The sequence below is a fragment of the Saimiri boliviensis genome, chromosome 3 (genome assembly GCF_048565385.1).
Source record: "Saimiri boliviensis isolate mSaiBol1 chromosome 3, mSaiBol1.pri, whole genome shotgun sequence".
Lineage (NCBI taxonomy): Eukaryota > Metazoa > Chordata > Mammalia > Primates > Cebidae > Saimiri > Saimiri boliviensis.
Genome location: NC_133451.1, coordinates 99,872,748 through 99,900,016, shown reverse-complemented (window position 1 = coordinate 99,900,016; position 27,269 = coordinate 99,872,748). Strand labels below are relative to the sequence as shown.

General features: G+C 36.6%; 1 protein-coding gene across 1 annotated transcript in view; it reads left to right on the top strand.

Annotated features, from left to right (window-relative positions):
- The window catches only part of PAPSS1 (3'-phosphoadenosine 5'-phosphosulfate synthase 1), a 107,706-nt gene extending 82,479 nt beyond the window's left edge, over positions 1 to 25,227 (top strand). The window contains exons 11-12 of the mRNA XM_003929475.4: positions 7,404 to 7,633; positions 24,521 to 25,227. Of these exons, the coding sequence (XP_003929524.1) occupies positions 7,404 to 7,633; positions 24,521 to 24,659 (369 nt within the window). The 3' untranslated portion in view covers positions 24,660 to 25,227. The remainder of the gene's footprint in view (positions 1 to 7,403; positions 7,634 to 24,520) is intronic.
- The last annotated feature ends 2,042 nt before the right edge of the window (positions 25,228 to 27,269 follow it).

Below are 27,269 nucleotides of genomic sequence, written 5' to 3'. Positions count from 1 at the left end.
TTTACTTGGAAAAAGTTAAAACGTGGTGAGAATGTAAATTAATATTATTTCCTAAAAGTATCTTGCATGGACCTCAGATGCACAAAATTGGATTAATTATAATCTTTGGTACATGATACCCTGTCATTAGCTCATGAATTAATTGTCCTTTTTAATTTTGATTATGTTTTGCTATTTTTAAAAACTAATGGCCAGGTACCTGTAATCCTAGCACGTTGGGAGGCTAAGGTGGGAGGGCCATTTCAGCACAGGAGCTTTAGACTAACCTGGGCAACATGGCAAGACCCTGTCTCTACAAAAAATAAAAAATAGCCGGACATGGTGGCGCATCCCTGTGATCCAGCTACTTGAGAGGCTGAGACAGGAGGATTGTCTGAGCCCGGGAGGCTGAACCTGGAATAAGCCATTTTTGTACCACTGCACTCCAACCTGGGTGACAGAGTGAGACTCTGTCTCAGAAACAATAAACTATTTAATGAACAACATAGAATTGCTCCTAAGCTGATAAGTGTGACTTCTGCCTAGCAAGTGCTTCTACCAATCCCATTCTTATGCTGCCATTCCCATCACCTACCCCCACCCCAGGTAATCTCTGTCCTGAATTTTGTATTTTTTCCCTATCTTTACTCATATACACAGTCTTATTTCATGTATGTATGCTTAAATGATATATTGCTTTGCTTTTCTTGCTTCCAACTTTATATTGTGTTTTGGGACTTGCTTTTATCACTTATGGCACTATGGGTACACTTATGTTACTAAGATTCATGTGCTTGTGCGTGACATATATATGTCATATATATGTAACATAGTATTTCATTCTGAAAATATGCCACAATTTATCTGTTTCCCATTGTTAAGTATTTATGTTACTTCCTTTTTTATTGGGTGTGTTTTTGTGCATGTGAGTAAAAGTTTCTTCTAGGAATGGAATTTCTGGATCCTGTGAAATGCAAATATCCAACTTGAGATAGTAATGTAAAATTATTTTTAAAAAAGACTGTATCAGTTTACACTCTCACACTCTGAGTGATAAAACTGAAATGATCTGCAAGTTATTTGACAGTTTACACTTTTTGGGTAAGCGATTTGATAATGTGTAGCTAAAGTCTTAAGTTAAATGGTTTTTCGCCATCCTTTTCTTTTCTTTTTTTTTTTTTACATCTAAAATGTTTATTTTTATATGGAAGAATGACATTTGTTTGACACTATTTTGATTTTCCCAAATAACCGTATTTAAAAACAAAATGAAACTAAAATATTTATCAAAAGATTGCTGAAAAGTTTAAGAATTAGCACTTGTTCTAGGACAGGAGTTTGGAAACCAAACCACTGACCTGTGCCATTTACTGTGCTGAGGGCTAAGTATTTTTACCCTGGAGTCAGAGCCATCCTTTTTCTTAAGGAAATAATCAGATCTCTTCATGTCTTACATCTCAGTATGGTGATTCTGTTCTCCTCTGTATCTATACTGTCCTTTGTAATGATCTTGTCTGGTCTCCTGGCTTTAAATACCTTCTCTATTTCCTGTTTTGCTTAAGTCTCTCTCTAATTCACATCTCTTTTCTAAACCTCAAACCCATATATCCAGCCACCTGAGACTTGAATTATCAAATAGCTCAAACTTACCTAAAATGTTAACTGCCTCATTTTACCCCTTTCATATCTGCTTTATCCATAGCCCCTCCTCATCTAAATTGATTACAGTGCTTTGAAAAATCTTGGAATCGTCACTGAAAAATCTTGGAGTCATGACTGACTCCTCTCTTTGTTATACTGCATGCCTGATCTATCTACAAAAATGCTGCTGCTGCCTCTTTCAAAATATATTTTGATTTCTGCTGTGGTTGTGATGGAGTAACTGATACTTGGCTTTGCCCTCATGCATTGGACTTGACCTCTTGCTGAAAACAGTAATAATGTTATGTATGTAAAACACCCATTTAGAAGTATTGGCAAATAGGCAATGCAGGAACATGATCCTTTAGAGATGGAAAACACACAGAGTGGACCCCGTCTTTGCCCTGGTTCTCTGCCTGGAGACAATTTCCAGAGCTCTGCACATGCAGTTGGAACCCAAGTAGAGGACAGTGGTCCTGTTGAGGTAAGGAAGCAGAGAGTTTGGAGCTGCTGAAGCAGTCAAGACATGCTGAGCATTTATAGGAGTGGAGAGGATACAGGCGTGCACTAGTGTCTGGATTAGCAGGGCCACAGTAAAATGGTCACTGGGCTCAAAGGCTTTGAGATCGGTGAAGAACTGTGTGCATCGTGCTTGCTGCTGGCATAGAATACCTAGATATTCCCATATACAGTCACCACTGACAGATGATAGAGCAGGAACAAGAAAGCAAAATGCAGCTTATCAGGACCAGGAAGGGAACCCTTTTTCTTCTACGGTGTCTTTTTAAAGTCCTCTACTGATAAAACTTAATGCCATACTCATTGTAAAGTGTATGAGTATGGCATTAAGGGGAAATGCTTAAAAGTTTAATTTGTTACCTCAGAATATGTACTGAGAGTGAATTTGGAATTGAGAGGCAAAAGACTGATGATTGACACAAAAGGCTAGACTACACCTGCCCCACAAGGGCTAATGTCAAGCCTCAAAAAGAGAAGAAGTGCCTGTAAATAACCTGCCTGCTAGAATTAAGTCTTCACACTTTAAAGGAAAACAATACAATTCAGACTCCTTAAATCATCCACAAGTCCAGCATACAATAGCAAATTACTGGAAGCATACAGTAAATTACTGGAAGAAGTAGGACAATGTGATTTCTAATCTAGACTAAAAACTGTTAACTAAAAACATACCTTGAGATGATGCTGATTTTGAATAGGAGCATTAATGTCTTAAAAAAAATATAGTCCTATGGATGGGGAATATCAGAAGAATGAAAAAAATTTTTTAAAGAGGAAATTCAAGGACTTAAAGAACATAGTATCTGAAATGAAAAAATTTACTTGAGTGACTGACTTAAAAGCAGACTAGAGTTGGCAGAAGAAAAGCTCATTCACCTAGAAGACAGATCAGTAAAAGTTATTTGAAAAAGGGGGAAATTTATTATAGGATGCCTTTAAATAATGAACAATAGTTAAAGGCTTAAAATATAGTAATTTTGCAAAAGAAAAGATGAGAAAATGAGCAGAGCCTCGGGGACTTGGGGACAGTATCAAGTTGTTTAGTATACATATAATTGGAGTTCTGAAAGAAGTAGGGAAGGAGAGGAATGTGGCATACAAAGATGTGAAAAAATAATGGTTAAATTGGTGAATAATATCAACCTACAAATTTAAGAAGTCAAGTGAATCTTAGATAAATCTGAAGAAAACGCACCTAAGCACACAGTCAATTTGCTGAAAGTTAACAATAAATAGAAAAAGAGGTGGGTGGGGGAGAGAAGAGGGAATATTTCATACCCAGAAATAGTAGGAATGGTGACTGACTTCTCAGAAGCAATGGAATAACATATTTAAGAGATAAAAAATAAAAATGAAAGAAAATTAAGATTAATGTAATATAAGCATATTAATCTAGATTCTATGCGCAAGCAAAAATATCTCTAAACAGTAGAGGTGAAGTAAAGACATTTTCAGAATAATGAGTTGAGAATTTTATTAGGGAGGGAAAGTGTTTCAGAAACCTCCCAGCAGACTTCCTCAGAGGTTCCATTATTTGCTTGGATACCCAGGCCGCAGCGATGAAGGCTGAGAAAGCAAACTGAGAGTAAGATGGCTGTTATTAAGGAACAGTGGGATCAGGACAAAGAGAAATCACTTGTAAAGGAAACTGACATGTTTACTACATATGATTTAAGTTACTTTTATAATCAGAAAATAACGTTATTTGGTTGGTAGATACAAGTAAAGCCAAAAATGAGTCATTTGCTGTGACGCTGGCCATTTACCTATTTTTTTTTCCCCTTTTTTATTATGAGATGGGTCTTCCTCTGTTACCTAGGCTAGAATGCAGTGGTGCCATCTCCACCCACTGCAGGCTCAGTCTCCCAGGCTCAAGTAATCCTCCCACCTCAACCTTCCGAGTAGCTGGGACTGGGACTACAGGCAAGAGCCACCATGCCTGGCTTTGTTTTTTTTTTTTTTTTGGTAGAGATGAGGTATCCCTATGTTGCCCAGGCTGATCTTAAACTCCTGGGCTCTAGCAGTCCTCCTGCTTCAGTCTTGCAAAGTGCTGGGATTACATGCATGAGCCACCATGCACAACTTACATTTTCTTAGAGAGCTTTATAGAAAACCTTTGGAAATCATCCCTGTGTTCTTTCAAAAGTATGCATTAAATATCCCAGACACCATGCTACCACTGGGCATATAACGATAAATAATACATCTTGACATAAGTCTGTTGGAGAGATGAGCAGGCAGCTGTCACTGGTTTTCAGCACCCATCTTATAGTCAGCATGTCATCTTTTTCAGAGAGTGAATGATTTTTCTTTGGAAACTCTGGTTAAGAAGCAATTAATTCAGTTGAGTTTCGCAGGAAATGTTTCACATAATAATAGTAACAGCATCGATATGTGTGGCTGTTACTTATTGAGGGCCAGGTGCTATCTTGAGTGCTTTCAAATCTTCTGTCAACCTTTGGTGTTAAGCATTATCATTCTGATTTTTATAAATCAGAAGACTACATTTATGTAAGGAACTTAAGGATACTCAGTCAGTAAGGGACAAAGCTAGGACTCAAATCTAGGGCAGCCTGACTCTAAGGTCTGTTCTTAACCACATACACCATTGATGAAGGCTGGCTTACATTGTCTTGATGATAAAGCATATTAACTTTTCAGTAGGTTATAAGTTGTCTCACAAATAGGTGTTCTTGGAAGAGTTTCATGTGTTCTGTTTATTCATGTCTGTTCAAATAAAAGTATTCTCATTGGAGAACCATTTGGTAGAATGTAAATGAAAATTATTCAAGTCACCTGCAAGAGAATGTTGACTCATGTTTGTTAACTTACTCATATAACATCTAGAAGAAGTCAAGCAATTAAATTTTCTAGTAATTGTACAAGACTAGAAATTAGAACTGGCCACTGCCACCAATATGCTCTACCCCCTGGTAAGGTGCTTAATTTTTCTGAGCTCCAGTTTCCTCTCTGGTTTTAAAAGGACAAAGGGAATTGGGTTAAATTATCTGAGCTTCCTTACATATTAAAATTAAGTCAAACATTTCCAGATTATTGACTTTTGGGTACTTGAATGATAGGCATAAATATTTAATTAGCAAATTAGGTTCACTGAAATTCAGAAAACTTAGACTGCCCTTTTAGTGTAACTCCATGTAAGCAGCTTCTAATTTTAATTTGCATGAGGCAGAAAGGATTTACCATTTAAGTAGAGTTGCAGAGTGATTAATTGAAGATAACATTCTGACTGAACCCTTGATAACAGGAGTTTGAACTAAGAGGTCTTGTGTCTTTCTTCTATGTAGACAGAGGGGAATGACCAAAATTTTTGTGAAGAGCTGAATCTGAGGGTTGTTGGAAGAAGTAGTAGCTTATATATAGGGAACAGACATCTGATGGCATCATACTTTGCCATCTTGTTCATTCAGAACTGTGATAGTTCCTTCTGAGTTCTAGGAACTAGACAAGTGCCAGGGGGCTTTTAAATGGGCCACAATTGAAAGAGCTGCATATAACTGGCAGTCATTTCCTGGGTCAGTTCTGAGTCATATGGTGACACCCCAAGGAACATGGGAATTATGTTAAACTGTGTGCTCACAAAGAAGGTTAGAGCGAGGTACATAGAAACCTGGGAAAACTAAGCAAGTGGAAAAAATCAAGGCAGTCATTAAATCTGGGAAAAATAGCTGTACAAAAAGGAGATTAAAGTAGACATCATAATGGCTAATATTTATTGTCTACTTACTGTGTACCAGGTATTATTCTAAGTCCTCACATGTTTCATTTATTAATTTTCTTAAACTTCTATGAGTTAAATACTATTATAATCCTCACTTCACAGATGAATATTGATTTCACCAAAAATGTTGATATCACTGTACCTATTGGGGAATAAGAACCTCATTAAATATTCTAATATGGTAGCAAATCTAAGTGATGTAGAAATAATGTCTATGTTATAAACTATGTAAAATTAAACAGTCAAAGCAACATAAGTATACTGTTTGAAAACATGCAGGGGAACATCAGTAGAAACAATTTTAAAAGTTGGAACCCCGCAGGATGAACAGTTTAAGTGTGAGGTATGGAATTGCTCTCTTACTATTGCACTTTCTAAACTATGTTGATAAATAGATAAGTATCTGGTATATAGGAAATTATCAAGAGAAATAAAATGAAAACAAATCAGTAAAAGGTGATTTGGTTATTTAAGTGGTCATCATTTATACCTTCTTTTAGTATAGAACAGTGATGGTTATATAAATTACCAAATAATGGAGTCTTACACTGAAAGGGACCTAAGACCAAATTTCTAGGCCTGATTTTATCCTAAACTGTATTGGCCAAGTTAACCTTTAGGGGGGCTTTACCTTCACTTAACCTTTGGGGGGCTTTACCTTCTTCAGATTTTAAGGAGAATGTTGAACTAGAGATGATCTCTTACTGTCACTTTAAATTCTAAAGTTGCATTATTCTAGATGTTAGACTAATTTTTATTTTTTAGTAATAGGTCTTACTAGGTCTGAAACTACAGGCCTCAAGGCCAGTTTTGGATGCAACATGGCCATTTACTCACAACCAATCTTTTTTTGTTTGTTTGTTTGTTTTAGCTAGTATTGGCATATGTTATATAATTAGTTATATATTAGTTATATTATTTCTATGATTTTCTCAGTACCAGGTTAAGTACTTACATAACTTTTTTTTTTGTCCAACAGGATTTTTTTAACCCGTTAAAGTATAATATAGAGAAAAGTTCCTAAATTGTAAGTGTTTGCGTAGCTCAATGAACTTTTACAGTGAGCACGTGCTAATTACCAGTCCCAGATACTGGATCAAGAAACAGAGTCTTACCATCATTCCAGAAGCTCCTTGCAGTTGCCTCCCTCCAGGGGTCAGCCATTATCCTGACTTCTAACCTCACAGATTAGATTTTGAGCTGTATAAATGGCATCTGGTAGTTGTGTAAAATCAAACATCTAGAAACATATATGGATTTACATTTATCTTATAAGTAGGTAAGTAGTAAACATATATACACATATGTATCCACAAATCTTTATGCTTTTAATCTTTTGGTTTGGGGCAGGTTTGTTTCTGTTTTTTGTTTTGTTTTTTGCTTCCCAAGACGATAACATTTAAATTTCTTGAGATTTCCTACTGATAATGATTATATGAAAAGCATATGCATTTATTATTCCCTTACTACTTTTAAGTACATAGTCATAAAAGCATACTTATCTAAAATGAAACTTTTATTCTAGGTCCAGTGGCATTGCAGAGCACGGATGGTTGCAGGAGCCAACTTTTACATTGTTGGACGAGACCCTGCCGGCATGCCTCATCCAGAAACAGGGAAGGATCTTTATGAGCCAAGTCATGGTGCCAAAGTGCTGACAATGGCCCCTGGTTTAATCACCTTGGAAATAGTTCCCTTTCGAGTTGCAGCTTACAATAAGAAGAAGAAGCGTATGGACTATTATGACTCTGAACAGTAAGTCTTACGTTCTCTGTACAAATCTTTGGAGTATTTTGTGGTCTAAGCTGTTCCCAGGAATTTAGCTTACTGTCTAATCTCTACAGCTGTGCTGATGACAGGCTTTGTTGTATCCATGTCAGAGAAGGGTAAACTCAGAAATCTAATTTCTCAATATTCCAGGAATTAGAAGTGGAAATAAGACTTGAATCTAGTTTCATGGTTTCAGGAATTTTGTTGTGAACTCTGTAAGGGCAATATTGTTATTTCTCTGTTTACTACGTCTGCTGTAGCTTACTGAGCATAAGTAGTTCGAGAACTTAGTGATGATTACTCTGATAAGCCCAGGGAATCTATGTATAGAGAGACAGTTTAGCTAATATTTGTGCAATCACTATGTGACTGGCACTGTCTTAATTATTTACAAGTATTAAATTATTTAGAGGTTGAGTATCCCTTGTATGAAATACTTAGGACCAGATGTGTTTTTGATTTTGAATTCCTTCAGATTTAGGAATATTTGAATGAGGCATCTTGGGGATGGGACCCAGTTCTAAACATGAAATTCATTTATGTTTTAAAAGTATACTTTATATGTATAGCCTGGAAGTAATTTTATACAATATTTTACATAACTTTGTGCATGAAACAGAATTTGTGTACATTGAACCATCAGAAAGCAAAGGTGTCAGAGATGGGATTTTCTACTTGTATCTTGTTGGTGCTCAAAAATTTTCAGATTTTGGGGTATTTTGGATTGTGGATTGGGGTGCTCAACGTGTATTTTCCACAGTGATCTCTAAAGTAGGTGCATTTAGTTCCATTTTATAGGTGAGTAACCTGAGGCATACAAAGGCCAGGTAACTTGTATGAGGTCACAGCACTAGTAAATGACAGCTCAGCAGCTGAGCCCAGGCTGTCTGGTTACAAAGTCTGTGCTCGTAATCATTAACACTACAACTTTTGTCTTCAGAGATCTTAGGAAGAGCAAAAAACCCTAAGCTTTTATTACAAATTATTGGTAGTATTGAACATTGTCTTTGTCCGTTTTCACAATGCTATTAAAAACTACATGCGACTGGATAACTTGTACAGAAAAGAGGTTTAACTGACTCACAGTTTGTGTGGCTGGGGAGGTGAAGGGGAAACACAGCACGTTTTACATGGCCACAGGAGAGGGAACAAATTAGGGAAGTGCCACACTTTTAAATGGTCAGATCTCGTGAGAACTCAGTATCACGAGAACACCGTGGGGGGGAAGCTGCCCCCATAATCCAATCACCTTCCAGTAGGTTCCTCCCCTGACATGTGGGGATTACAATTCAAGCTGAGATTTGGGTGGGGACACAGAGTCAAACTACATCAAACATATACAAGGGGACTTCAAAAAGCTTGTGGGAGAATGGAATTAAAGCCTAAGAATAAAAATGTAAACTGTATTTCTCAATATAAGCTCCATCAAGTTCGAGACACTTTTGTGAATGATGATACCACTCATTTAATCTATTCCTGAAGAATGAGGGTGTCTGGAGTCCTGGAGACTAGGGTTAAAAAAGAACTGAGCGTCCTGCGAATTTAACCGTGTCAATGTAATCTTTTTTGGTTGAAGAAAAATGGGTGCCCTTTAAAGATTTTTTTAAGATTAGGAAATGAAAAGAGGTCAGAAAGAGCCAAATTAGGACCTTAGAGGTGGATGCCTAATAATGTCCCATTGAAATTCTTGCAAAATTGCCCTTGTTGGATGAGACGAATGAGCAGGACCATTGCCATGGTGGAAGACTTTCTGGTGCAGCTTTCCCGGGCATTTTTCTACTAAAGCTTTGGCTAACTTTCTCAAAACATTCTCATAATAAGCAGATGTTACTGTCCTTTGGTCCTCCAGAAAGTCAACAAGCAAAATGCCTTAAGCATTCCAAAAAAATTGTTTCCATGACCTTTGCTCTTGACTGGTTCACTTTTGCTTTGACTGGACCACTTCCGCCTCTTCGTAGTCATTGCTTCGTTGTGCTTTATTTTCAGGATTGTACTCGTAAAGCCATGTTTTATCTCTTGCCTCAATTCTTAGAAGAAATGCTTCAGGATCTTGATCCCATTTGTTTAAAATTTGCATTGAAAGCTTTGCTCTTGTCTGTAGCTGATCTGGGTATAGTGGTTTTGGCACCAGTCTAGTGGAAAGTTTGCTCAACTTTAATTTTACAGACAGAGTTGTGTAGGCCAAACCAATTGAGATGTCTGTGGTGTTGGCTTTTGTTTCTACTGTTAATTGTTGGTCTTCTTCAGTTAGGGCATGGACAAGATTAATTTCTTCCTTGAAAATTTATGTGGTCTGCCACTGTGGGCCTCATCTCCAACATCATTTTATCTCGTCTCAAAATGTAAACTGCTGATTTCTTTGGGACATTATCCCCATAAACTTTTCCTGAAGCATCAGTGATTTCACCATTCTTTTACCCAAGCTTCACCATAAAGTTGATGTTTGTTCTTGCTTTAGTTTTAACAGAATTAATATTGCTCTGATAGGGGCTCTTTTCAAACTAATATCTTATCCTTCTTAGTGCCTCAAACTAGATCCTGTTCAGACATGTTATAAAAGTTGGTGTGAATTTGTTTTGGTGAAAAATTGAAATCCATGCATAGTTTTTTTCATAATGAACATTTTCCAGGAAACTTTTGATGGCTCATTGTATCTATCTCCCTTTGGCTGACAAACTTATGTTACCTTTCATCTGTAGGTAGTACATACACTCTGTAAGTTTAAAGTGGTAGTGTGAAGCTGTAAACTCTGAAGTTATGGGTTCTAGCCCTGTTCTTGCTACATGGCTTGAGAGTTCTGTCTTCTCTTGTTTCCTTGTCTCTGGAATAAGGGCAGTGGACAAGATGATTCCCTCTTAGCTCAAAATGTGTAGTCCTTTGCATGATCTATAGCACCTAGTTATTTTTGCACCTTAGTAGATACTTGCACATATGAATTGTTTTGTGCTTGACCTTTACTTAGTATACCTGCTTTTTTAGTACAAATCACAATCTACATTCAGCGAGCAAACAGATAATTCAACAAGCAAAACAGATTATTTTTTTATTTACATTTTTACCAGTGTCAGCTCTACTGACCTGTATTAATTGGAAATTGACTATGGCCTAGTAACCTTTAATCTGAAAGCTGCCATGCTTCGCCATGATACTTCATAGTTGGTTCCCCATTTAAGAATAATGCAGCTCTGACTCTGTGTCCTCATTTGTATGGCACATTTTGTGATAATAGGGGTAGAAGATAGAAATAAACCTTTAAAAAATTAAAACAGCATTCTCTTGTTTCTAAAATGGGCATGAAGTTTGTTGTCATTTGATTTATTTGAAATAAATGATAAGTTGTCTGGAGAAGGAAATACTATTATTACCAGTGGAGATTGGGGGATGTGTGGTTTCTCTTTAATGACAGAAATAATTCCGGAGACAATACACACTTTTAGATGATAAACTTTTCTGAGAGATGAACTGTAGCTAAAATATAGGAAAGTCTTATTAGAGTGAATGAACAGAAAGGCTTTCATAACTGGGGTAGGCAAGTGTAAAAGGCCTCCTGACTGTTCCCTATATAATTCAAGATAGGAGCTAGTTTATATTTTCTGAAGATCTGAAATGTGGCCCAGATTCCAGTATCCTTGTGAACCACACCAAAATAAAAATTTGCAACAAACTAGAACATTTTTACTTTTGTACAAAATTAGGTTTATCAACCTTTAGAAATAGTTCTAAATCATGTGGGTTTTTTTTTTTTTTGCCTTTAAAAGAAATATGTATCTATATGTATGTATGTGTATATATACTTATATATGTACACTTAGTACAATTTCACTGTCTAAAAAGTGCAACTGTAAAAGCGGTGTGCTGAGAGTCCATCCATCTACCAAAAGGATGCCTTAAAATTTTTTTAAGAAAAGAAAAAAACAAAATTTTAGTAAACTTTGAACTGTTTTACCACAAAAGGTCATTGAAACTTTAAAATATGAATTGATTATTAAAAGAAGTAAAAAAGTTTCAGTACAGTTCTGCCCTTTTATAGTAGGCCACTGTCAAAAATTCTAATTTACTTAGTCTGGGGAGAGGCCTTGTACATTTGTAATTCTTTTGAAAGCTCCCCACCCTAAAACCCCTAAAAAAGGGTAGCAGTGCCTTCCTGCAGATCTATAAAACATACAATGTCAGGTGAAATGCTGGGTCCAGCAACCTTTTGCTTCTCACCTGGCATGAGATTTATTTTATTCAGTTTGTGTACAAGTAATTGTGAACATATTCTTGTTCTGAGAGTTAGGAAAAACTTCCTTTAGTCGCTAATACAATGGCAAGGGAGAGCAAGGAGAATGAAATAAAATTATTCTGCTAGTGGCTAAATGCTTAAAACTTAGGTGAATTTCCATTTTGATGAGTTATGAAAACAAAACCAAACTAAAAAGAATTGAGCTTTTCTTTTACACTTCTTGTGCCGAAATGTTTCATAACTATGGTCTCTTTGCATGATCAGCTGGTTTAATCACACACAGGACCCTAAACCCCATCTGTATTTAGTTGACTGATGTGCTGGTAAGCCTTTGATAACTTTGATGTTTGGTTAAATCTGTGTAGTATTGCTTTAAGTTTCTCTTTTAATCATTCAAAAGCTAAATAATTACATCAGTTCTTATAAGATTTTCCAAAGATGAATTCTGTGTTAGTTGCATGAGTGGCTCATTTTCTTGGAATTTTTTGGGGTTACCAAATCTTAATAAGTAATAACTGGGGAAGCTTTAAACCTGCCTTAGTTTTCTAACTTTTTGTGTTTGTGTTCAAAAATAATTAAGTTGATGATAATATGTTGAAAAGTGATTAAAATTTTGTGGAAAGGCGATGGGCTTTGATGTAGTGAGAAAACAGTTATTAATTATGCACAGATGAGGTTGTCTTTTGTTTGATTAATGGATGTTACTCAGCGCCAGCTTTTATGTGATTAATGATTTTTTTTTTCTTCTTATTTGATTAAATACCATTATAAGACAAGGCTTAGGAGAAAAGAAACAAACTTCATGAAGATTTCAGGCAAAATGTTACTGATAGGAATGATAATAAATCAGTTTATATTTAGAAAGTTAAGGAGGTTCAAAGTAGCATAATAGGCACTAAAGGAAATTTAGTTTTAGGACTATGAGATTAAAGTCCATTCTTTCAGATATTGCAAATAAACTTTCAGAGGTAATTCAGTTATCTTATTTGTATTTTTTTTCCTCTTTTATAAAGTAAGTCTTTGTATTAGGGTAGATAGATACAGAATTATTCAGATTATTGAAATAAACTCAAAAAGAAGGCAGAGTATATATGAGTGAGAGTGTCTTGTAGAAATGGGTAAATAAATGGGTAGGTGGACAGAAGTGTTTGTTGTCTGGTTATTTCCACATTTTCATTAGAGGATTTTTTTCATGTTTTTGATGCCAGAGTATACTTTAAATCATTTACTATTAGTGTTTTTGTTTTTTTTTTTGAGATGGAGTCTTACCCTGGAATTCAGTGACACGATCTTGGCTCACTACAACTTCCACCTCCTGGGTTCAAGTGATTCTCCTGCCTCAGCCTTCCGAGTAGCTGGGACTATAGGCATGTGCCACCATGCCCAGCTAATTTTTTTTTTCTTTTAATAGAGACAAGGTTTCACCATATTGGCCAGGGTGGCCTCGATTTCTTGACCTTGTGATTTACCTGCCTTGAGCTCCCAAAATGCTGAGATTAGAGGTGTCAGCCACTGCACCTGACTATTAGTGTCATTTTTAAAAAAACACCCTAACTGTAGGCATCCGTCAAGGCTTTTTCAGATATACTTTCCATAGGAGAGCTCATCTGTTCCTGTGGTTTCTGTGGGGATGATTTTTAAACCTGTACATTAGTGTTTCCCAGTTGTGTTAGTTTTTGTTGTTGCATAACAAAGCACCATTTAAAATAACACCCATTTATTACCTCATGCATGGTTCTTTAGTTCAGAAGACTGGATGTGCTTGACAGGGTTCTCTGGACAGGTTGGGTTTATATCTGAAGGCTCTGAAAAGAATCCACTGTCAAGTTGAACCTTGTTATTAGTGGAGTTCAGTTTCTTCTAGTTACAGAACTGAAGTCCTTGTCTTCTTAATGGCTATTGGCTGAGGATTGCTGTCTGCTTCTAGAGGACACTTTTGGAGGCCCTCCCTCTCAGCAGTAGAACCTCCCTCATGTTGCATTCCTGTCATGCCTTAGAGCTCTCTGACTTCCCTTCTACTACAAGACAGGAAAATTTGAGTGATTAACTTAGGGCCACCCAGATAATTTTGCTGTTTTAAGGTCAACTGATGAGTAATGTTAATTGTATCTGCAAAATCTCTTTTGCCATGCGTAACATAGCACGGTAATAACACCGGGGGCAAAGGTCATTGGGGCCATGTTAGAAATCTGCCTCCCACACTAGTGAACATTTCTGCATAGATTTCTTACTTCTTTGGTTTCTTTCTAAATTTATTTCTTCTTTACCTTTACCCTCATAATATCCCCAAATTTTACATTTCTTTAGTGACTTCTTATTCTCACTGTATAGAATCTTAAAGTCCTTTATCCTTTTCCCTCACTCGTTATAGCCAGGTCTTAGCAAGTTTACCACTGAAACGTGTGATTTTCTTCCTTTCCCTTACTTGCCACAATCTTTGCAATGCACAGGTATTTCTGTTAGAGTATTGGGAAACTGTCTTTTCTGTTCCTTCATAAAATGCTGTTTTTATTAATTTTGATGTTTCTTCTGAATACATTTAGAGTCTGACTATAACTGCATGAATTTACCAATTAGTCTCATCCTGTATTTGTCAATTTTGCACTTATTTTATTGCCTTATGATCATTAATAGATAAGACCTAATTTAAACTCTATTATATTGTCTTCTACTGTGCATTTGAATCATAATTAGGTATAGTATAACCTATAGTGTATATATATATATTTTTGAAAATCAAATTATATATTTTATATATACTGGATCTTGTATTGAGGTCAATATACTCAATTGAAATTATCACAAAACTTTGACTTTCCTTGGCATTATTCATTTATTAACTTCTTATGGAGCCTTTACTATTTGCAAGCCATTGCTAGATTGTAGGCACTATATTTGGAAACAGGCAGATATTGTCGTTACCCTCATGGAACTTAAATTCTAGGAAAGAAGACAGACAGTAAACCATTGACAATACAATTAAGAGTGGTAAGTACTTGGCAGAAGACTGTGGGAAACTCAGCACTTGCTTGACCAATTCTCAGGTATCAGGGATAGATTCCTGGAGCAAGTGACGTTTGCACTGAACTCCAGAAGATGGCACTCCTGTGGTGAAGAAGGGAATAATAGTATTCTGGACAAATGGATCCGTGCATGTCAAGGTCCTGGGTGAGAAGGATTGTAGAGGGTTGAACAGAATGAGGTAGAACAGAGTCAAAGGATGATGATGAGATACGAGCCAGATAAAGCAGTTCCTGAAAGGCAGGAGCTGGATTTGATAAGAAGTTTTTAAAAGATGGTGGTGTAACTGTGAATTGGTTATATAAAATTCAGGTTTCTGGCAAGAAGATAGTTTAGATTTACAGATTGCCTTTCTGAAGAAACTAAAAATGCTAGATTAAATATTTTCATAAAAGTATTATGGATTTGACAAGATGATGATAGGAACTGTGAGGCCAAAACTAGTAAGTGAATGCTAAAACTTCAAATAAGCTGAGTGTTGAAGCTGCTTTTGCCCTGGTAAACCTAGCAAACTTGAGAGTATTGATTTTCAATGCCTCATCGTGTAGGTGGAGACAGAAAATACAACTCTGCTCCTGATCAAGGTGGAGAGCCTAACAGGAGAAACTCCCATGTAGTTGAGACTCCCTCCCACCTTAAGTATAAAGGAGAGCCTGAGTGAACCCAGTTCCTTCTCATGTTCTAGGAGACTGTGAGCAGAACATTGTGCTTAAGCTCAAAAGTTGGAAGCTCTGCCCAGATGGGCTGAACTTACATTACCTGGGTGATACTAAAACAAACAAAAAACCCTCAAGCCATGCAGTTAGTTTTAGGTGGTTCTTGACTAGGCATTCCTCTAAGCATTCAGCAGAAGCAAACATAAACTCTTCCTAGAGCATCACATCGGCGTCCTAGGCCTCCACTTACTCCTATAAATATTTGTATATACTTAATGAACAGTTTTAGTCAAAAATGACAAAGGATACAAGGAAACAAAGCACCATAACAAGAAAAAAATGGAAACTGTAGTCAGCAGAAGCAGACCTACGGAGACTTCACATGTTAGAATTACCAGACATAGATTACAAAATCACTATACTTGTAGTGTTTGTAAAACCAAGGAGAAGTATGAAACTATCCACATGGAATATAAAAGTTATAAAAGTGACTTAAGAGTTTAGAAAAGAGAAAGGGAAGTCAGTGTGTAGGCATGTGTCAGTATCATGTGGGTGGGTTGCACTGGGGGGATTGGAGGAAGTGGTTTGACTTCAAGCCATCTTCAGGAGGCACAGTCAGTAGAACTTGTAGTATAATTGTTATATTAAATAAAGGCTGTTTTCTTTTTTCTTATCAAATACATCTACTCACCCCCCCTATTTTAAAGCAAACAAAACAAAACCAATTTAGTTCAGTATCCTCCTTTGCAGTTCCACGGGTAATGGGCAGGAAGTTTTAATGGAAAGAACTGTAGGTGTAAAGGTGCGATGGAATGAGTGAAGGGTTTGTGTTTCACACACCATCATTATTGTGTATAATTTTAAGTTTTCTGTAACTGCAAATTTTTTGATTCCGAAAATGTTCTGATCGCAAGATTCTGCTTCTACGTTTTGTAAAGTAGTTAATAAACAAAAGATTTTGTAGTTTTTGTGTATTTTGCTCCCTTTAGAATATTTTATCTAACAATAGAAGATGATACTTTTCTCCCTAGTTCTTATGGTAAACTTTCTTTAATCAGTAATAAAACAGATGACTTGGAATTGTGCATTATTTGTTTTATCCTTTCATAAGTCCTTGTTTTGAAATTATTCTAGAGTGGTGAGATACTTACATTTTCTAGAAATAAAATAGAAGTGATTCTTTCCCTTAATGGCTAATACTAGGAATGATAGATAAGATGCCATTATTATGGTATTTTTGTTATAAAACCCAGCAATACCCATATGCTGCTTTTAATCAACTATAGTATTTGGGAGAAAGAAGGGCAGGGGAAGGGGAGGTCTGCATAGAGCAGAAAACAGCAATTAAAGACAGCGGTACTCTTGGGCTTCGGCCCCAGTGTAGAATTCGAGTGAGCTAGAATTGACTGCATGGAAGATGTATTTTTTTAAGGCCAGGAAGCCAAAGTAGCTTTGAACACAAAGAAGGACAAAGGTCATTTTCTCTCTCTAAAAAGTCCTGATTAGATTTGACCACTCTTGTAGGGTATCAGTACGAGAGAAAAAATAAAAAGAGCAAATAAGACAGTTCGTGAAAGAATATTTTCCCTAGTGCATAGGTAGAGCGATCCAGGTCTCCCCATAGAACAGTACGCATGCTCTTGATGTCCTCCAGTGGAAGGAAAATAGGTCCCAGTCATTTCTGCTCACTCTTTAAAAACCTTTCTTCCTGGAAAGTTTCTTCTTTGTGGCTGAGTGCCCTGATTTGGATGCATTCTTGGGTGAATAAGGGGTAAATGGATGGAATAAGTGCCCCCTGAGAGGTCACCCAATCGAAAATATGTTTGAGAAAAATTACGAGAGCATTTAAAAAGAGAAAATTAACATGTCACCACCAGTATTTTTTGTGTTTTGCTTTTATTCTCTTTATACATTCATTTAACACAGTTGTGCATAGTTGTTTACAATATAATAGCATTTTATGTCCTGCTTTTTAATTTACTTACTTTTCATGAGCATCATTCCATGCTACTAGAAGTTCTTTGCAATCATTTTAATGGCTCTTTTTCAGTGTCTGGTACCATGCTATGCTGTAAGTCTCACTGGTTGTAGTTGAATAAAGAAGCTTATGAAGGCTCACCCCTGCTCTGGAAGAAGCTTCCTCACAGCACGCTAGTGTCCTTAGGTATTATTGAGGGCTGGTAGCATTCGTCTCTTTGTCCCATCTCTGCCCACTCCTTTTAAAAACACAGAAGTTTTTCTGTATCTGTACCATAATCTGGCCATGATGTTGCCTTAGGGCTTAGGCTGTAGATCTGAGCTATGTCCAGTCACTGACCTTCTTTCTTACTGTAAAGAGGTCTAGGAGGAAATAACTGTAAAGCTATGTGCCTTACAAAGTGGTGTTTTGTTCTGTTATCTGCTTTTCTTTTTTCCTGTGACTTTGAGATGTCTTTTTTCTTTTCTGTTCCTTTAGGGTGACAGTAAAATTTACATTTTATAAAATTGTCAATTTTAATAAATTGCTTTCTTATTAGCATACCCATTATCAGGGTTTCTCAATCTCAGGAGTGTTGGCCTTTTGAGTCAGATAAATCTTTGTTCTGGAGAGGCTCTTCTACGCATTATAGGATGTTTGCCCTGGGCAGGGGAAGAGGATGGCAAAAATCATCTCTGTTGAGAAATTGAGTTGATTTTGCAGTACACTTTAGGACAACCCTGGTAGTTCATTATTTGACAATATTAATAGGTACTTCACTGTAGCCTTTATTTAAAAGACTGGAGTGCTGGGAGGAAAACATGACAAATGAATGACTTTTATTAATTCGATTTTAGATAATTCAGTTTTTCGTGTCTTTCAGTTGGTCTTTGGTTTGAAAATAAAAACTGTTAAATTTGTCGTGTATGATGTCAAGCAATGCTTTTTAGTCCTTGAAAAGAAAGCCATAAATGTTTATCTGATTTTGAAGAGAATTTTTAACCCCAGTCTTAAGAATGCTTAGTGTTTTGATGTACTCTGTTTGATGTAACCTGCTTTCAAGTTAGATTAAGAAGTTAATTAGACTCAAAATAGATCACTTATAAGTTACCGCTATTATTTTCAGTCCTATCAAAGAAGACATTTTCTTTTGCTTCTCTGAATTGCTTGTTGCCTATTTAGCACTTTTAAAAAGCTGGTCTAATTGAATATGAACCTTCCAAAGAGACACTTGAAGGGCCATCTGCTGACCCCAGCTCTTGTCCTTATGAACAACTTGTAATAGAGGCTCTTATGGCCATGTATGTGGAGTGAGAAACAGCAGATGGCTGTAAAGATTTAAAATCTTCAACAAGTGGCCGAGAGTCATTTCTGCTTTGGAGTTAGTCAAGATGCTGGCCGCATGTGGTTAGTATGTTATGAAGGGTTTCACATTCTCTGCTCATTTGGGTCATTTCCTCCCTCCTTGCTGTTACAACCTCTTCTCTCTCTCTCTCTCTCTTTTTATTTTAAGAGCTAGCATTCTGTCTGCTGTAGATTAGAAGAATCTGTAACCAAGTGGTTTTGAGAAGGAAGAAAGCAAACATACTTGTATTTCTTTTTCCAGGTACCATGGAAGGTTGGTTAATTAGTGTAATGACATGCCCCTAATTAGAATTTATTTGTAGTAAAAACCCAAGGTCCCTTATTTAGTAACCTTTCCTGCTACTGGCACATTCCTGATTACTTGCAGGTAAAGTTCAGAGATAATTTTAGCTCATTCCAGAAATTCTTCAGTTTTTTTGATTTAGTTATTTCTGTAAAATAATGTGCAAGATGTGCTTGTAAAAAAATGTGATTTGATTATGGTGACTCTTATGTTGACTCCTTGAACCTAGATTCTGATAAAAAGTTAAAATCCTTATGTGACAGAGATAGAAATATAAATATGAGGCAGAGGAAAATGTGTTTTGCGTAGCCAGGGTGGAGTGGAACCACCACCATGTGGAAGCGGAAAGTCCCATTCCGTGTGATGAAGAAATGCTTATGGCATGCAGGGCAGATGGAGTGTGAAATAGCTTTAGGAAAAGAGGTGCCCAGGGACCTTGGTTTAAAATTGCAATTTCAGAAGGAATGCAAGCAAACTTCTGGATTTCAGACAGTTTGGTATTCTGGGGAAAAAAAAGGACTTTAATTGGTCTAGCGTTTTTCCTTTAATCAAAAAGTTAGGCAGAGCCATCCTGCAAGCTGCTCTCTTCTTTTTCATTGCTTTCTAGAACAAGCACTTTATGCAACTGATAGGTTTTTCTTTTTTGAAACCAAAATTTAAAATTTACATGACCTGAAAGCTCTATCATCAAGTTTTCACAATGAAGCTTATTTAGGGAGCTGATTAAGTGGACCTCTTAAGGAACTGAAACACATTCAAGTCACTATTTTGTCAAATTATTCTTGACCAAACAAGTTTTTAATTTTACATCTGGTTGGAGCAAGCATTTCTAGACATAGTTGGAAAGCTATCTGGCCCCCTCTGTAGCTACTCAGTTCCCTTAACTTCCTGTCGAGGCTCTGCTTGCTAAGCCTTGTCCTAAGATACACCTCTCCGACCTGGAGATAAAGTCAGCTAACTGCATCGATGGATTATTTTCTATATTCATTCGCACTCGGATTCTCCTTACAATCACAAGGCAACTTGACATCTTTAGTGAGAAAATTGAAACCACCTTGCATTAACCACCATTTCTAACACCGAATCATTTCTCTGTCTCTCATTCCACCCTCACACCTTCCCTTTCCTCATTTCATCAGCCTGACTCTCCTCCTTGTCAAAGCGTTTCTCCTTGTGCTTCATCCTGGGCTTCCTTCTCCATCCTATGTTTTCTCTTGTTTCCTCTCCTGGCACTCATCCTTCTCCCCTTCCTCGTTCTTGCCACTTATTTTCTCCTGCCTATATAACTTGTTAAGCCATCTCTCTTTTCTTCAAAAAAAAAAAAATCACATCTGAACTCCACTGTGTATCTCTGTCATTTCACTGCTCCATCTTTCATCATCTATTAAAACACTTCTGTTAAGGAAGATTTAAATTCTGATTTGTAATTCAATGTTTTCTTCCCCTCTGTGGTCATTTTCCTAAGCCCTCTGTGGCCTTACCATGACTCCATATAATCATCTTTCTACCTCTTTGACAAATGTAGTATTTCCCATTTGCTGAGTTTTCTTTCTTTGGAGAGCTTCTCCATTTTCTCGAACTCAGTTTTTATTTTATTTTTGACAAACTTACAAGTTATTTCTAATTCCAGCTCTCTTGATTGTTTTTGAAATCTCTCCTCTCATAGCCTTGCTTATTTTTCTAGGTTCATTTCACATGCAGTAACTTTTTCTTGCCTTAAGTTGTAGTCATTTATGTAATAGAAAGATGATGGTTTACTTTGTGTGTAAACTGTAGTAACCAGCCCATCTGCATGGGCCAGTATATCATGGACTACCTGACACTTCTTGCACATTGACTATGATAGAGGTGGGAGATACTCCATACATTTATAAACTCTCTGAATCAAACCATCTTATTTCGAAGCAATATCTATTAACGTTTCCTTTTTATCTATTATCTTTAATAATTTGTTAGACATGTAAAATATGTTTTACCCTAAGAAGATGAGAGTTGAAATCTTGAGTTGAATGTGTATGTCTATCTTCTTGATTTTCTGGTAAGGCAGGGAATAGGAAGAACAGACAGGGTCACTAGGGGAGGTTGTGACACATCTGAATTAAAGTAGTAGTACTTTTCTCCTTAGCAGTTAGAAATGACATCATAAAACACACTAATTTTTCTTGTGACTGATTAAATGAGTCACACTAGTTTATATTCATATCATATATGTATAGCATTCCAGAATAAAACTCTTAGACATGTTTCAAAGGGGAGATGGAGCATTTGTTAAAATCCTGGTTCCTCACTGGGAAGTTGGAAAGGCCAGAATTGGAGCCCGCAGTGAATCTAAGAGGCAGAACTTGACACAACCAAGTGTCAAGTTGTTGTAAGAACTGGCAGTAGTGGTCAGGCCGGCGGGGGGTGGAGGGGTGGTGGGCGGGTAGGTCAGGCATAGGAGATGCTTGGAAGCTGGAGAGAAAAAAGAAAACAAAACAAAAAACACCAAGCCCAGGACTCGTATAAGCCCTGTGAGCAGCGAAGTCATTGAGCACACAGATAACAAATGTCAAACAGAAGAAACCAGAAGCTTGATACACCACCTAGATGGCTAAGGAAATCATGATACTTCTTTCTTATTCTAGAGCCCACCCTAATGAGTGGATAGCCTACAAGCTCATAGCTAGACTCAGTGACCAGTACTAAGGAAGATGGTGGGAAGCTGACTAGCGTGGAGGTGAATGACCTCAGAGAGAAGATAGATCTGAAGAGGATTATTGATGAGATCATTATGAAGGGCATGATGAAACTTCTCATATTAATAGTCCAGATTTAGATAAAAGGGAATGTAGAAGTAGCTCAGACTTTAGTAACTGATGTTTCTTATATGTTTATGTATTCACTTATTTATGTCAACATTCCTATCCCATCTTAATGCATGTTAGTTTTTTGTCCTTATGTCCCTCTGTCACCCATGTCTAAGACCCATTTCTTAATTTGTTACATTTGAATAAAACATTGTCTTTCAAAACACAAAGTAGCACAAATTGACCACAGTATTCAGTAAGATTTAATTCTCTTTTTGCCACAATATAAAGATTAGTCACTCATTGAGGGCTATGAATAGTTCTGTATTGAACCAATACATTTTCCTATACATACGCCTATTTATCCTTTCATATTTTACCAAGTATTTACTGAGCTCCTAGTTAGATAATAAACTACCTGGTCACTGGTCAGTTAATGTTTATTGAATGTATTTGGTGTCCCTAGTGCCATTCAGATATATTTTTTACTGCTAATGTTTGTCATTTATGTGTATATTAATAGTCATTATAACTGTTGGGGGGCCAGAATGATCACTTTCTGATAGAGATTTTTAAAATAAGTTTTTATTTATTATAAAATTGATAATTGGTAATTTTGATTTTCATAATATTGATAATTGATTAAATTATCATTGTAGAAAACTGCAGAAAACATGAACAAAATAAAAAGCACTCGTAAGACCACTTCTTAGAAATAACCGCTGTTAACATTTGGGCATATTTCTTTTTTTTAAAACCCCAATAATGACTACATAGGGCATATTTCTTTATGTGCACACTCTTATGTGTGTACACACACACACACACTTTCTCTCTCTCTCTCTCTCTGCATTTTCTCAAAATAGCAGTGATATTTCTCTGACCTTGTGCTGGATGGCTTAGATGCCAAACATGTATTTCTCACAGTTCTAGAGGTTGGGAAGTCCAAGATCAAGGTTCCAGCAGAGGCAGTGTCTGGTGAGGACCCTTTTTCCTGGTTGTGGATGGCTGCCTTTCTGCTCTGTCCTCATGCAGAGAAAAGAGCAATGATTTCCTGTTTCTTTTCTTATGAGGGGATTAATCCCATCACGGGGGGCCCACTCTTTTGGCCTCATTTAATTCTAATTACTTCCCTAACATTCCACCTTCAGATATTATCACTTTGTATTGTTAAAGGGGGGGATGCAAACATTGAATTCATAGCATACAGTGTTTGCATATAGTTTTGTGTTCTGGTTATTTTATTTATTATTAATCACGTCATGAGCATCTTATCCCATCCTTACTTTAATGACTATGTAATATTCTACTCAATCCTGAGTAGAAACCAGAGTTTCTTGAAACCAGAATTTAAAATTTATATGACTCAGTTCTGAGTAGAATATTACATAGGATCTTATTTTGGATCTTTTGGCCTTTAGGTTATTTATGGTATTTTGCAGTCGTAAAATGACTTTCAGATAGCTGTCTTAAGCATATTTGTCTGCCTCTAATTATTTTCTTCTAGGTTTGTAGAAGTGTGATTAATAGTTAAAACATACTTGGCATACCTCCAGAAGCCAGGGCCGCTTGGTAGTTTATGATTGCACTGGGTTCTCAGGGTTAACTCTATAAACAATGAAGAGAAGAGGGACAGAACTGCCAACTAGAAGTAAACAGGCTCGTGATTTGGTGACCTGAGTGACTCTGAATGCTTGTTGAGTCCTAGTTGGCTGTCTAAGTTGGTTTCCATGTTTGAGAGAAGAGGATGAATTTATGGTAAGTAATACATGCCATAGCTATATGTGCTCTGTGCTTAGTGCTTAGAGGGCTTTTGTGTGTTTTTGTATGTGTGAAGATGAGAAAAACTGTCAACACTAACTCTATAGTGTCCTGTCAATGAAATGGTACTGACTATTGCTACTTACTTGCTGTTCTAAAAAAGAAAAATTCAATTTTGCACTTAATATTTCAGTTATGCATTTAGCCTTTCAGGTTGAAACTTCCTTAAAAGTTTTCAATTTGTGCTAGCTAAATGAGATTTAGTGCTTTCTTAAAAAAAAATTCCAGTCCTAGATTAGTGGTTGCCAGGAGCTGGGGAGGAGAGGGCAGAGAGGTGATATGGTATGGCTATAAAAGGAAAACCCCTGGGAATGGGTGTGGTTTTGGAAGTGTTCTGTAACTTCACTGTGGCAGCCCCATGAACCTGCACATGTGATAAAGTAGTATAGTATTAAGTGCACAAGAGAAATGAGCACAAGTAAAACTAGGAAAGTCTGAGTTAGATTGGTAGATTTTTTCCACATTGATATATATGCTATAGTTTTGCAAGATGTTACCTTTTGGAGGAAACTGGATAAGGGTGCAATGGTGACTGGCTGTATTATTTCTTACCGTTTCTGTGACTCTCCAATGGTCTTAATAAAAATTTCAATACCGATTTTTTTTCTGGCTCTAAAAATGGTAATATTCAATAGTGGTGTTTTTTTGTTCAATGACATATTTGAAATGAGATTTATATTCACAAGTACTATGTTCAGTGTTTTTTTTTTAATCTCACTAAATTATGAAATTAATTTTCTTTTTTTCCTTTCCTTTAGCCATGAAGACTTTGAATTTATTTCAGGAACACGAATGCGCAAACTTGCCCGAGAAGGCCAGAAACCACCTGAAGGTTTCATGGCTCCCAAGGCTTGGACTGTGCTGATGGAATACTACAAATCCTTGGAGAAAGCTTAGGCTGTTAACCCAGTCACTCCACTTTTGACACATTACTAGTAACGAGGGGACCACATAGTCTCTGTTGGCATTTTTTGTGGTGTCTGCCTGGACATGCTTCCTAAAAGCTGACCATTTTCGTGCATCAGTTTTGGTCTGCCTTATAAGTTTTGCTTTGAAGGAGTATAACACATTGATGGATTTAATGTATCTTTTCCACTTATAGTTATATTCCTATAATACAATTTTAAAGTTTTGTCTTTTTATATTTATGCTTCTGTCTCATTATGTTTTCAAGCTGTTACATTAGTTGTAACCAGTAGTACACACATTGAATCTTGCTTTTTTCCTTTTGAAAAAAGAAAAAAATTACCAAACAATAAACTTGGCTAGACCTTATTTTGGGAATTTTACAAGACATCTGTAGCAATTAGGTTTTTTTTTCTACATTGAAAATAGAAACTGCTTCCTTTCTTCTTTCTAGTCAGCTATTGATCTTTTCAGCTGTTATAATCTAAAGTATTCTTATGATCTGTGTAAGCTCTAAATGAACTTCTTTACTCAATAAAATTAATTTTTTGGCTTCTTATTTATTTGATACATTTTATATTGCTTTGTTTCCACATACCCTTTCCTCCTTGTGAAAAAGTTTCTGATGGAAGAGGGAAAATGCAGGCATCTTTTATTACTGGAATCCAATACTTAGTTTCTTACACTGTATTACAATGAAATCTTTGGTAGCAGGAGCCTATGTTCCATCATGTTCAAGTGGGAAAATAGTAAGGCCTTCTTAATCCATCCCCAAAAAAGTTTCTTCAAATACATTTTTAATATGCTTAAATACCTATGTAACGATTTGCAAGGAGTTTGAACACAGATGGGTACATACTGCTTTAGTTAGGAAAAACTAGCTTATGCTGTAGAAACACATCTCTAAATTTGTGCCATTTGATCCATCCAGGTTGATAGCGAGGTTCTGTTCACCTTAGTCATCCAGGGTGATGTTCTCCCACCCTATGTTCCTATGTCTGTAATAGGTTTTAGAGGGAAAGAGCATAAAAATTACACACCAAGTCTTAAGTGTTTTGTCTCAGAAGTGACACACATCACCTGCTAGTTCATTGGGCAAAAAAGGTCACACAGCCCCACTCACATGTAAGGAGAGTTAGGAAATGCAGACTTCTGTGGGTATAGGAAGGCAAGTAGACTGGGAATATTGGTGACCGTGAGTTGTAAGTACCAAAGTTGCCGTTCTGTTCTCTATGTTGGAAGTGGGTTGTAGGTATATGTTTCTTGTATTAGTCCATTTTCATGCTGCTGATAAAGACATACCTGAGACTGGGAAAAAAAAAGGTTTAATTGGACTTACAGTTCCACATGGCTGCGGAGGCTTTAGAATCATGCTGGGAGATGAAGGGCACTTCTTTTTAATTGTACTTTAAGTTGTTGGGTACGTGTGCAGAACATTTAAATTTGTTAGGTATACATGTGCCATGGTGGTTGGCTGCATCCATCAACTCGTCATCTACATTAGGTATTTCTCCTCCTGCTATCCCTCCCTTAGTCTGCCACCCTCCGACAGTCCTCAGTGTGTGGTATTCCTCTCCCTGTGTCCATGAGTTCTCATTGTTAAACTCCCACTTATGAGTGAGAACATGCAGTGTTTGTTGTTTTCTTCTTGTGTTAGTTTGCTGAGAATGATGGTTTCCAGCTTCATTCATGTCCCTCTGTTTCTATTGTTTGGAATAGTTTCAGAAGGAATGATACCAGCTCCTCTTTGTACGTTTGGTAAAATTTGGCTGTGAAACTATCTGGTCATGGACTTCTTTTGGTTGGTAGGCTATTAATTGCTGCTTCAATTTCAGACCTTGTTATCGGTCTATTCAGAGATTTGACATCTTCCTGGTTTAGTCTTGGGAGAGTGTAGGTGTCCAGAAATTTATCCATTTCCTCTAGATTTTCTGTTTTATCTGTTTGGAGGTGTTTATAGTATTCTCTGATGGTAGTTTGCATTTCTATGGGATCAGTGGTTGTATCAGCTTTATCATTTTTTATTGCATCAATTTGATTCTTTTCTCTTTTCTTTTTTATTAGTCTAGCGATCTATCTATTTTTCAAAAAACCAGCTCCTGGATTCATTGATTTTTTTTTGAAGAGTTTTTTGTGTCTCTGTCTCCTTCAGTTCTGCTTTGATCTTGTTACTTGTCTTCTTTTGGCTTTTGAATTTGTTCTTGTTTCTGTAGTTCTTTTAATTTTGATGTTAGGGTGTCAATTTTAGATCTTTTCTGTGTTCTCTGTTGGGCAGTTAATGCTCTAAATTTCCCTCTATACACTGCTTTAAATGTGTCCCAGAGATTCTGGTACACTGTGTCTTGGTTCTCATTGGTTTCAAAGAACATCTTTATTTCTGCCTTCATTTCGTTATTTATCCAGTAGTTACTCAGAAGCAGGTTGTCCAGTTTCCATGTAGTTGTGTGTTTTGAGTGAGTTTTTAAATCCTGAGTTCTAATTTGATTGCACTGTGGTGTGAGAGACTGTTTGTTATGATTTCTGTTCTTTTGTGTTTGCTTAGGAGTGCTTTACTTCCAATCATGTGGTCAATTTTAGAATAGATACAATGTGCTGCTGAGA